Raw genomic sequence first — 12,717 nt, forward strand, 5'->3', positions numbered from 1 at the left:
ATTGCCCATCCTTTGAAGTATTTTATAAACTTACCAGCTGCAGTTACCCTCTTGTTAAACGGACACAATTTTAAATTAATCCACATATACCGAGTGCAGACTGGGCATTTCATGACACCTTCAGGACAGGGGTCCTTGCCACCCAGCTTCCCCAGCACATTAGACATTTGAGACCGTTGGGCAGCTTTGAACTTCTGGGCCACCTCTTCATTTAGGGCTTAAAATTCCCCTTCTGAATAAATCCCCCAAACTCCCAAGACATGGCAGTGGCAGAAAAGAGTCAGCCAGATGTGGAGTGTTGGAAACGGTAATCATTTATGAGTGAGGATGAGTGTGATGAGGGAACACTGAGAAGATCCTTCACGTCAGGAAGTAAATTACAAATGCAGCAAGAGACTTCACTCGGTCTATTCAATACTCTTCAGACTGTTTCTTTACTATCAGAAAGTCCAAGATTTCACAAGCCTTGTAAGAAAAACCAAGTACCTTTGAAAACCTCCTTTTTTAAAATGAAAGGACAATGCAGGTTGAAATCTTCGATGACACCTATGGATATTCTAAATGTTGCAGGTGTCAAAACTGAAATGTTAACATTAATTCTTGTTGCAATGCTGATTTGGGGGACAATTATTTCTGAGAAATTCACTGCATGGGCTGATGACAGCCTGCTGATCAGACTGATGTTTTGGCTTAACCACAAATAAAAGACCTTTCCACATTGATCATTTTCCTTGACGAAAAAAATTCCACTGTACTCATATGAAAGCTTTACCTAAAGGCATAAACATGTAATATAAATGCATGATCCACTATTTATCAGTCAGTAAATGGAATTACCATGTACAGCTGCCTGCTCTAAAAGCATATATGAATATATTCAGTTTAAATAACTCTTTTAGTATCATCTAAGACAGCCTTCAGACTAAAAAGAAGTGAAAGGTAAAACTGTCTAAAACATTAACTATATATTAATGAGTCCCCTAATACATGACTTGGGGTAGATTTAAGAGTTTCTTCTTTCATCTGCCCGTGCTAATATTTTTAGTAAATCATTGCTCAAGCAGAAAACAAAATAAAAAAGAGAATACAGTCATTCTGAAAACAAGAAACTGCTCCTTCTGCATTTGGAATAAACTCAGCAGAATTTTACCTTTTAATAAAAGATCTCCTTTTAGTTTTTCCTGATTTTTACAACTTTAATATAAAAATATTGTGACTAGCAAAACAGCCAGTTTGTGTGCAGTTATATTCTCAGATGCCTGCTTGCTGAAAGAAGCTGTACAACCTGACCTAGTACAAGAAACAACAGAGTAAACCTATGCAGCAAAATAATCTGTAATAATCAAGAAACCATATACTCCTGCACAACACCTACATATGGAGATGTCTTATCTAGGTACTAGTCACATACAGATTGATTTATCTTTGTACTCATAATAATGTATGAAATATTTAGAGAATTCAATGTAATTGAACCTGATGTCATGAAAAGAGCACAGCCTCTCAGTCAACTGGAAAACAATCCAGGACCAAAGATTAAGAAAACAATGAAATAATTCCATATCATTTACCAGCAACACAGTGGAGCGATGCCTTGAAATTAGGGCTATGTGGTCTAGACACAACTCCTCTCAGCTTTGAGCTACTTAGACAAGAAACTGAGCTCAGTTTTTATTCATTTTGCCAGTCTCTCTTACTGAACAGAGATTATGTTTATTTGAAGACCTCTAAAGCTGGCAATTAAAAATAAAAACAAGAATTCACACAGTCCACTCTAAAGCTAGAGCAATAAATGATCTGAAATGTAATTTGGGTCTCGAATAGGCAAAAAATCATTACAGCCCATGCGGTTCTCGTTACTTGCTCAGATCCACTTGGAATGCAATTTTATCAGTTTCTAGAGAGGGTTTTTAAAACGAGGAATGTGATGTCTCAGCAAAAGAAGTTATTTGACGACAACATAAATGAAGATTATCAAAGCAAACAGTGACATGTCCCATTTGATACTGAGACCATTTAAGTGTCACAAGGACTAAAGAAATGAATAGCAATGCGACTTTGATTTATTTCATCAGGGTCCTTTAAAGTTAACTTCAGCAGTAAAAGTCATTACCAAACAGTTTCACAACCACTAAATAAGCAACCGTCTACTGTTAAGATATTATAAGCTGTTGCACAAAACATGCAGCTGCTTTCAGCTGAACTCTGCTTCATTCTGCTGAGATTCAGATCAAAACGTAATAATAAAATACCGTCCCCTACAGCTGGAATAGGCAAATGCCCCAATCCTGGTACTTTCCATGCAGTTTCACTCAGTTGTGAACTTATTCCTGTAAGTTTCCTAAAACACACTTTTATTTCATGTAAAAAATTCACTGAAATGTAGTTGCCTCGGCTGTACACTTGTCATTTAACCTTACTTCCCACTGAAGTCAACAAAAATTTTAATGAGTGAGAATACATTACATTGCAGCAACACAAAAATATTTTACTTTAAATCCATTAATTTAGTGGGCAATCTTTTGAAAGGGAATGAAGACTGAATCACGTCTCAAAGATTTGCTTTAATATCAACTTTTGTTTGGTCTTTCTGCAACACGACAGAACCATCACAGTAAAATAAAATTATAATGCCTGATAAAATTATAAAGCTTGATACATCAAAAGCTTCTCATGCTCAGGTGCCTGCTCTCCCCACTCTGAGTTTCTCTTAAAATTAGTGGGAGGTAGGGCGTCGCCTACCACTGAGAGAATTCAGCCTCTCTACTTTTGTAGAGAGGAGCAAGCTCTCAGGTAGGCATGTCAGAGGATTTTAGATCATACAGTAGAGCTGAATAACTTCAAAAACAGTCAGGAAAATCAGATCGTACAAGGTTGACTCCAGATTTTTGTATTCAAATGTTATTTCTCATGCAAACCCTCCATGGTCTCTTCTATCAGATCAGTTTTGAGAGTGGGGACTCTTGGTACTGAGTGTTCAGGTTGGGATGGGTAAGAGGTTGGCTGAATAATGAGGATGGGCAAATGTTCAGTTGCCCAGTGCTGAGGCATTCGAGCGCTTTAGCCTCCCAGGTTAACAGTTAATCATTCTTTCATTTGCATGTCTTCCACATGTAGAGCTTTATTCTGTAGGTACTGGTATATATGAAAACTTTTTTGGTATACACTTGAATTAGCCTTTGCTAACTGGGGGGAACAGTTTGGACAGTTGTCCATTTGGGTTTTGGGGGTGAGTGTTTGCTTGTTTTGGAATGGCTCCTTTTTGAGTATTTGCTTAAAGAACTGGAAAACATTTCTAGTTATGCTGTGCAAGCCTTGAGTTAATTTGCACTTCAAGTTTCAATTCACTGGGGTGGGAGTCTCTGGGAAACATTGCACTCCCCTGCACAACTGGAGCTGCAGCTTGGCCCACGATTCATACGCAGGGATTGGGTTTCTCCTGGATGTATAAATCTGTCTTTCTTCTGACAGAGCCCCAAGAGCACATTAAAGAAGTGCTGATTCTTGTTTTCTTGTTACTGGAATGAAATATTTTTTGTTGTTTCTGTTTAAATTTACAGTTTCCAGAGCAGAGGATTGACTTTGCAGTAAAGCACACTGTAGCATATTTAAAGTTTGTGCTAAAAATTAAAAGGACAAAAAAGTCATGTCATCATTTAGGGCATCTCTGACTGCAGATAAAGCCAAAGCAGTGACTGCTGGCCCGAGGGTGAAAAGGATACAATGGGGCTCTCTGCCTCGTATATGCTTTTGCCAAGATTTGGAAGTGCACTGGGAGACTCCTACAACTTTTTCTTTCTCTTTTCCTCCTTTTCCTTTTGTACCTATCCCCCAGGTACCCAGTGAAAAGCTGTAACAAACACCAATTAGAGGCTCGGCTTCTAAAGCTACCAAGAGACTCAAGCCTTTGTCTTTTTTATGGTTTTGACATGACTTTCTCCAGGTTGTGTGATTTGATTGTTCTTTCCCACTTTTTCCTATACCTCACCTCATAAGTCCTCCCAGTCTGAAACATCTGTACATCTGTACCAGCTTGGCTTCTTGCCTGCTTGTCCAAGAGACCACAAAGGAGCCCTGCATTGTGGGCCAACTCAGCTTGCATGCTAGTTAAGAAGGAAGGAAACGCAGGGGCTTCAAGGGGTTGTATCTCTGGAAGTACCCTGCTACACGGATTGTCTTGAAGCGAAAGCCTTAGTGTCCCAGGCTCCAGGTTAGCCTGATGAAGCTTTGAAGAACTGGGAGCTTTGGGACCATGCAAACTCTGAACATTGTGCGTTCCTGAGCTCCCAACCTCTTTTATGTAGGGATCTCCAGCTGAGGTGCCCAGCAGAGCTGGAGGGAACCGCCACATCACCTAAGGTGCTGGAAGTCTAAACAAAGCTGCAGGAAACACAAAGGTTCTCAACATGCGCAGGCTGAACTCTGAGACTATCTAAGAGGTGTTTTAGGGCTCCCTGGCTTTCTGCTCCAGCACTGAGCTCTGAGGTCACCAGCTGAGCCTGCTCGTGGCCTACAAGCTCTGGGACTCCGCATCTGATTTTATTTAAAGTACTTCTGTTGCAAAGCTTAGTTAGGGCAAAACTTTTTTCCCCCACTTTTTCAAAAAAGAGATAAAAATTAAAACAACAAAAAATCCCAAACAAAAAACCTGAAAGAAAATGTACCAGAACTACTTCCAGAAATTGGTCAAGATGTCTAGCATCTAACGACAGCATTCCCAGTAATATATCTTTGAAAGAGGCTCAGGTAGAATAAATACTGCCATTGTTTGTTCTCGTTGTCTGGCAATGTAATAAAACCATTGTGCTGCAAAGATGGAAAATAAGGCCTTACACAGGAAACTCTGAAAATACGGAATAAAATCAATATAATAAAAGATTCAGGATAGACTGTTTTTGCCTGTAACACTAGTATACCCAAGAGCAAAACAAATACATTTGGTTCTCATCCTTCACAACACCTCAGCACCTATTTGAATGATAATTAGGAGTAGAGGATTCTTGCAAAGAGGTCATGCTATATTTTAATGCAATATTTTGATTTTTTTTTTTCACCATGGAAACTATCATTTACAAGCAATGTGCATCTAGATGTAGATAATATTGAGACTGAAAATGGGACAAATGGGGCTGATGTTGTGGCACAGAATACAGCAGTACAATACTTGAGACTGTGTTGCACCAGTTGGGCCAGTTTCAAGTCTCATGCTTTTACCACTCACCATGACGACCCCTCCAGACTGCTCTGCGGTGCACATGCTCATTATGGGCGCCATGCCAATGGTAGTCCCTTGGAAGTACACCCCGCTGCAGGAGGGCGGGAAAGGAGAAGAAGAATCACAGAATCACCATTCAGTGACAAGTACTGCCCTATTATTTTCAGTCTTGTATTTTTGCCAATCTCAAACAATGATCCTATTTCAAATGTGTCAGCTCCAGACATTTGCAGGTTTAAAACAATGAAAAGCACAGATTAGTCGTGTCAACTTGCCAAACTGACAGTAACAGCATCCCTGCTATGAGAAAGATCCGTTTGATCACTGTCCTTTGGGTTTACTGCTGTAACAGGACCCTTCTTTCCTTTCTTTTTGCCTGACTGAAGATGGGAATAGAAATAAAAACATAAAAATAATGTCTCTAGCTCAGAGAAGGGTTATTTTAATGCAGTGGGAAGTTTATATGCTACTTGTTATAATACACAGCCTAGAATGCAATCATTCCAAACGAAACATTATTATACATAGAGAGTAATCAAACATCTCATGAGGGGCAGTTTGGAAGGGCTCGCTCTATTCTTACGCAGATAATGTAAGATCTATGTAATGAGTAAAGAGCTCCTTTTAATTACTAAATTGTCAGGTATGTTTATCTGTATAGCATAAAGAATGATTCACTGATTAAACGGATACCTGGTTCAAGAAAGAGATGTTTCTCTTATTCTTTCTTTTTAAAGAGTACTTTTACTTTGAGCATGTTTACTCAATTACTTTAATCCAGGAAAAAGCAGCAGGGTAAAAGATGTGTACGATTTAATTTTTAAGTCACAAACGCACATGACTTGTCCAATTTAGACAGCCTTCTAAAGTTTACTGAGGTCTTTCTAGTAACAGGCTTCATACAGTGCCCCCTTAGCTCTGCTTTCGGGATGAGGGCAGGACTGCCTTTTTCAGTAACAATTTAGACTGAGACCAGCCTAAACTGCTTGTAAATTCATACCCTTAGTATTTACCAGCTTATTAACCATCTACACTTCTACATGAGTTGTATTCAGGAAAGGCCTACAAGTAATAGGGCTGCGGAAGGAAATTAATCTGAAGCATCTGCTGAAGGGCTCTGCAAAATGCTTTTATGTTTGATGTTTACGGAGGGGAAAGACAAACCCTCAGGAGCACAGATGTTCCTCCCAACAGCTTAGCAACCGGGGAAGAATTCAGTACAGTTATCCTCAAATCACTGAAATCTCAGCCGCTATTAAATAGAGTGTCAAGTCTACCTTATCAGCTGTGCATTGTCATGGGGTTTACGAGGTAGCAGTTTTAGCTTTCTCCAGTCTAGAAATTCATGAAGGCTGGTGAAAGGGTCTTGAGAAATAGAGCACTTATCCATGTCATTCCATACTTCCACTCCGACCAGGGCTACTCGAATATTCAGTGGCCTATAGAACTAATGAGAAAAGAAAAACAGAAACATGATTCTAAAACCCATTTTAGAGCACATTGGATTAGAATATTTCAGCAGAAGCATAATGTGCGTATGAACTTCCTTGCAGAGGCCTAAATGGTCTCTTCTCCAGGGCAAAAGTGAACACCTCACAGGACTGACACAGACAAAACATTTCCATGACTTATAGAAACCAGTTCTGACCTGACTAAATACCCATAAGGCATTCAAAGACATCCAGAGATACCTTACTTCTCCATGTGCCACCCAAGTTTGGTATCTTCCTTCAAGATTAAATGCTGCAACTACCTCCACCTGCCCTTCAAGTCTGAACAAACCTGTTGCTATGGCAGATGGCTCTCTCCGTGGCTGCCCTCCATCGCTAGCGCCAATGTAAACCGAGAGGTAGAGGCAGCTGTGCTGTGCTATGGTTGTGGTCCAAAATCGTAGCTGAAAATTTAGCCAGAGTCATCGACTCTTGCTCACAGAAGATAAAAACAAGTGATTTAGCACTACATACACTGTTATCCCACTGGTAAATGCCACGGTTGCTACAAGAGGGGAGCCGGAGCAGCGTTAGCAATGGAGCAGAGATAACAATCCTAATGAAAGACTAATGTGAAGAAGGATTCAAAAATCGATCAAGTCCAGATTTGGCTGGCAGTCTGAGAAAAGCATATACTAGATCTTTGTCTTGTTTATATGCATTACAGTCATTTGGATAACTTTGGCATTTCCTGAGCATAAATTAAGCATGAAACATAAATATATTATAACGTGCAAAATTAATTTTGAGCAGGTAACATATAAACACCTGTCCTCCAGTAATAAGTCAGCAAGACAATTATGGGAGCGGTGGAGGTGTCTTCAGCAGCTTGTTTTTAATCAAGAATGCTTCTCCTTGAGTTATTGCCCTTGAACTATAATTTGATAAGTTCTCAGCTAAATTAAGACTCCCTCAGTTATAATTTCACTGCTGGACTCCTAATTTTTTATGGCCATACGGCACAACAAAAATAAACTTTAATTTGTTCAGAAAGCACTGTAGAGGGCTCAGCATTATTATTTATTGTCAAGAAATTACTTCAAATACAAAAAACCTAGTGCACGTCTCTCTCTTATCACGCTCACTCAGCCATCAACTTCTGCTTCCTTAAGCACTGCAGATTTTTAATTCTGCCATCTTCCTTGGGCTATATATCTTACTGACCGTGTCGTCACAGGTTCTTTGTGGCCCTTACAATTGGACCTTCCCTTGCTGCTGCAAAGGACTTTGTTCTCCAAAATCCTCCTCAAAATGATTCTTTTTTCTGCAGGCTGTTCCATATGTGATTATCCCCACACTCTTCCCATGTTAATAAAATCCTAGGGCTAAATTGTATATTTCCTTAGAGGTAGTGCTTCGCAGATATATACATCCCATATATAGCAGAGCAGAGCTCAGGTCTTAGTATGTTGAAGGGCATATGAAAGGTTTAAGTTTACTTAAACCAGTTTTACTGGTTGGAGAGAAGCATTGCTCTGAAATACTGGAGTATAAGGGAAGCAGCAGGGGTAGCTCTTTGAAAAGGCGGGTGAATAAGGAAAGTGGCAAATGTTGTGAAAGCTGCCAATCTGAGCATGGTGGCTTTCTTAATTTACTAGTAGAAGAAACATAGACTTCACAGCAACAACCTTCAGAAAGTGTAGTAAGTTTGGAAAAAGTGAAATAATGCTTATGTTCTTACCTTATCAACATAGTTTGCAATTTCTATCAGCCTCTGCTTAATTTTTTCCACATCCTTGCCTTGTCTCTGAAACTTGGAATGTAAAGGGTCAATGTACTAGCAGCACAAATATCACAGTTTCCCCCCACCAGCCACCCTACTCTGCCAGCTTTGTCGGTGATGTTTGGGAATGACACAGTGCAACCAAGGGCCATCGGCAGACTCCTCTTGGCCTCATGGGACCACCGTCTGCTTCAGAATAAGCACAGGCTGTGGGGTAGGATTCTGGTTCTCATGAAAAGGTTTTAAAATCCCCAAGTTTTACACAGGGATCTTTCAGAGACTGATGTTTTGTGAAAAAGAAAAGGCTCTTCTGTTAGCTGTTTCAGCTCTTGCAGCAGAGTGACTGTAATTCCCTAACTAGCAGTGCTCAAGGAGACCAAAAAAAAAAAAGTAAGTAGCAAAATAATTCAAACCAAGATTTAGATCTTTGGCTGCCATTCAGCTCACTGGAACATTTCTACAGCCGGTCCTGGTTACTCGCTTTGAAGCTGTCTTTGCAAACTGACAGGAAGGCAGTGGTGCTTCATGCAACGTGATGCTAAAGTGCTGCTTCAAAAGCAAGTGCGGGATCCTGCCGTGTCGTCCACACAGCGACGGTCCCGCTGAGGGCAAAGTCAATGGCAGCGAAGACTCAAGGAGATCCAGGGCAGAGAATTAGTATTTGCCTCTTCTTCAATTACTGCCAGATATCCCAGTTATATGAGAGTCAAATTCCTTATGAAGTATTGCAAGAGATTTTACAATTGACTGTCAGTGTTGTCCTACCTTAATAGTGCCTTCCACTGCCCAGCCCTAATTAGGGAAGAAGCTTTACTTTGACAACCACCTCATTACTGTCCGAAGCACATCACGTGCAAGACTGCAGCAGCTGAACTGAGCTACCCATTTCCTACCAGTGCTTCCCATAACTTTTTAGTTTTAAGTTTCTTACCTCACGATTATCTGCCACAATTACGAGCTCCACATACTTCGTTGTCTTCAGAGTTTCCCTCTTGTACTGTCAAAAAAGATGAAAACAGTATTTTGTTTTTGCAATAAGTGACCCTTGGAGTCAGCTGTGCCTCAGCCCAACAAAGTGCTTGCAGGAGGAGATACACAACACCTCAGACTTCCAAAGATTTCACTACATACTAATTTTTACTGTATTCCTTCTCCTCATGGAAGTTTTCCTTTTACCTGCTACAACAGAAATAGTCTATGTGGTACTTACAAAAAAAAAAACAAACCCAGGATTTGATCATAGCAAGCTGGAAAGTGTTGCAAAGGCTCTCTCAACCTTTCAGCTTTTTGCAGTTTAAATGTTTGAGTTATCTTTCCTCGCAGGAGAATATAATCTCTAGCAGCAGAAAGACCTTTGCTATTTCCGAGGCACATTTAAAGAAATGATGAGATGACTTTTAGCAAACATTTCACACAATAGACAAACTGGCTACTAAGAAAAATGAGAGATAAAGGGATATTGAGTGAAGCAGAGAAGAGATCAAGTGGTCAACTGATAAATTATGTAGGAAGAAAAGCCCAGGAACAAAAACTGCAGAAACATGTTTAAGAATGGGGGGGGAAATACCCTGGGCAATTGCAGCCAGGAGAGAGGAGTGAGGCTGTGTGAGAGGAACAACCCTGCAGACACCAAGGCCAGTGAAGAAGGAGGGGAAGGAGGTGCTCCAGGCACCAGAGCAGAGATTCCCCTGCAGCCCGTGGTGAAGACCACGGTGAGGCAGGCTGTGCCCCTGCAGCCCAGGGGGGTTAGCGGTGGGGCAGGCTGTGCCCCTGCAGCCCAGGGGGGTTAGCGGTGGGGCAGATACCCCCCCGCAGCCCAGGGAGGTTAGCGGTGGGGCAGAGATCCCCCTGCAGCCCAGGGGGGTTAGCGGTGGGGCAGAGATCCCCCTGCAGCCCAGGGAGGTTAGCGGTGGGGCAGAGATCCCCCTGCAGCCCAGGGAGGTTAGCGGTGGGGCAGATACCCCCCCGCAGCCCAGGGAGGTTAGTGGTGGGGCAGAGATCCCCCTGCAGCCCAGGGAGGTTAGCGGTGGGGCAGAGATCCCCCTGCAGCCCAGGGAGGTTAGCGGTGGGGCAGATACCCCCCCGCAGCCCAGGGAGGTTAGCGGTGGGGCAGATACCCCCCTGCAGCCCAGGGAGGTTAGCAGTGGGGCAGAGATCCCCCTGCAGCCCAGGGAGGTTAGCGGTGGGGCAGGCTGTGCCCCTGCAGCCCAGGGAGGTTAGCGGTGGGGCAGAGATCCCCCTGCAGCCCAGGGAGGTTAGCGGTGGGGCAGGCTGTGCCCCTGCAGCCCAGGGGGGTTAGCAGTGGGGCAGAGATCCCCCTGCAGCCCAGGGAGGTTAGCGGTGGGGCAGATACCCCCCCGCAGCCCAGGGAGGTTAGCGGTGGGGCAGAGATCCCCCTGCAGCCCAGGGAGGTTAGCGGTGGGGCAGACATCCCCCTGCAGCCCAGGGAGGTTAGCGGTGGGGCAGATACCCCCCCGCAGCCCAGGGAGGTTAGCGGTGGGGCAGAGATCCCCCTGCAGCCCAGGGGGGTTAGCGGTGGGGCAGAGATCCCCCTGCAGCCCAGGGAGGTTAGCGGTGGGGCAGAGATCCCCCTGCAGCCCAGGGAGGTTAGCGGTGGGGCAGAGATCCCCCTGCAGCCCAGGGAGGTTAGCGGTGGGGCAGATACCCCCCCGCAGCCCAGGGAGGTTAGCAGTGGGGCAGAGATCCCCCTGCAGCCCAGGGAGGTTAGCGGTGGGGCAGATACCCCCCCGCAGCCCAGGGAGGTTAGCGGTGGGGCAGAGATCCCCCTGCAGCCCAGGGGGGTTAGCGGTGGGGCAGAAATCCCCCTGCAGCCCAGGGAGGTTAGCGGTGGGGCAGAGATCCCCCTGCAGCCCAGGGAGCACCCCATGCCAGAGCAGGAGGATGCCCGAAGGATGCTGTGACCCTGTGGGAAGCCCGCGCTGGAGCAGGTTTGCTGGCAGGGCCTGTGACCCCGCGGGGACCCACGCTGGAGCAGCCTGTTCCTGAAGGGCTGCACCCCATGGAAGGCACCCACGCTGGAGCAGCTCATGAAGAAATGCAGCCCGTGAGAAGGATTCATACTGGAGAAGTTCCTGGAGGACTGTCTCCTGTGGGAGGGACCCCATGCTGGAGCAGGGGAAGAGTGCGAGGAGCCCTCCCCCTGAGGAGAAAGGAGGAGCAGAGACAAGGTGTGATGAACTGACCCCATCCCCCTGCACTGCTAGCAGGGAGGAGGTAGAGAAAACTGGGAGTCAAGTTGAGCTCGGGAAGAAGGGAGGGGTGGGGGGAAGGTGTTTTAAGCTTTACGTTTTATGTCTCATTATCCTACTCTGATTGGTAATAAATCAGGTTTTTTTCCTCAAGTTGAGTCTGTTTTTCCCATGATGGTAAAGTAATTGGTGAGCGATCTCTCCCTGTCCTTATCTCAACCCACAAGCCTTTCATTATATTTCTTTCCCTGTCCAGCTGAGGAGGGGGAGCGATAGAGCAGCTTTGGTGGGCACCTGGTGTCCGGTCAGGGTCAACCCACTACAGGAAGCAAGCTAATACTCTAAAAATGGAATGCACACATTTAATTTTGTATCTGTATATTCATATTAAACAGCTGGTCACACTACTTGCGGTTCTAAATGCAGGTCTAAAGAAATCATAATGCTTAGCCACAAAAAGATCAGTGAAGAAAATGAAATGATTTTGTAATAGTACTAATCATAGCACAGCTCCTCTGCTACCATAAATTTAAGTTATCTATTAATGCCTGTAAAAGTTCTGTGATTTAGAGCAGCTGAGCATCTATTCTATCATTCCTCCCTTGTTTCTGGAATAAGACAGTTAGGGAAAAGAGGTCTCAGCAGTATATCTGATCTTCATGCCAGAACTTAAGGAGCTTAAGCAGATGCATGACCTCCTAATGACCATGATGTCTTGAACTAAACCAATGCTCTATAACCTAAAACATGACTAAAGCTTTCCAAAGCAGACTGTTCCAAGGCAAACTGTGTAACCCCCTGAGCTAAGTCAGTGCTGGCCTTTCCCTTCCAGCCAAATTTCACAAAGTTTTCTTCACATTACCAAATTGTTCCTCTTTGTTATCTGCAGATTAACTATTTTGAATGTTTTGCAAGCAGCAATGTGTATAGAGGAAAGCGGCAGATGTAACTTTTAGTAACTCTGACTTTCAAACTCATATTTAATAGTGTGACACAGCCTTCAAACTACAATAACCGGAAAATAGTTAAGTTCCATTTGGACAGTATTTATGAACTGAGAAAGCAGTCAAAGCTATCATT

At 43.6% G+C, this 12,717-nt stretch overlaps 1 protein-coding gene across 2 annotated transcripts in view; it reads right to left on the reverse strand.

Moving 5' to 3' along the window:
- ADAM12 (ADAM metallopeptidase domain 12) overlaps positions 1–12,717 on the reverse strand; it is a 191,250-nt gene that overhangs the window by 52,826 nt on the left and 125,707 nt on the right. For both annotated transcript variants that reach the window (XM_064464375.1, XM_064464376.1), the window contains exons 7-10: positions 9,360–9,425; positions 8,387–8,458; positions 6,493–6,662; positions 5,222–5,306 (exon numbers count right to left, since the gene is read on the reverse strand). In XM_064464375.1, the coding sequence (XP_064320445.1) occupies positions 5,222–5,306; positions 6,493–6,662; positions 8,387–8,458; positions 9,360–9,425 (393 nt within the window). The remainder of the gene's footprint in view (positions 1–5,221; positions 5,307–6,492; positions 6,663–8,386; positions 8,459–9,359; positions 9,426–12,717) is intronic.

The sequence above is a fragment of the Phalacrocorax carbo genome, chromosome 12 (genome assembly GCF_963921805.1).
Source record: "Phalacrocorax carbo chromosome 12, bPhaCar2.1, whole genome shotgun sequence".
Taxonomy (NCBI): domain Eukaryota; kingdom Metazoa; phylum Chordata; class Aves; order Suliformes; family Phalacrocoracidae; genus Phalacrocorax; species Phalacrocorax carbo.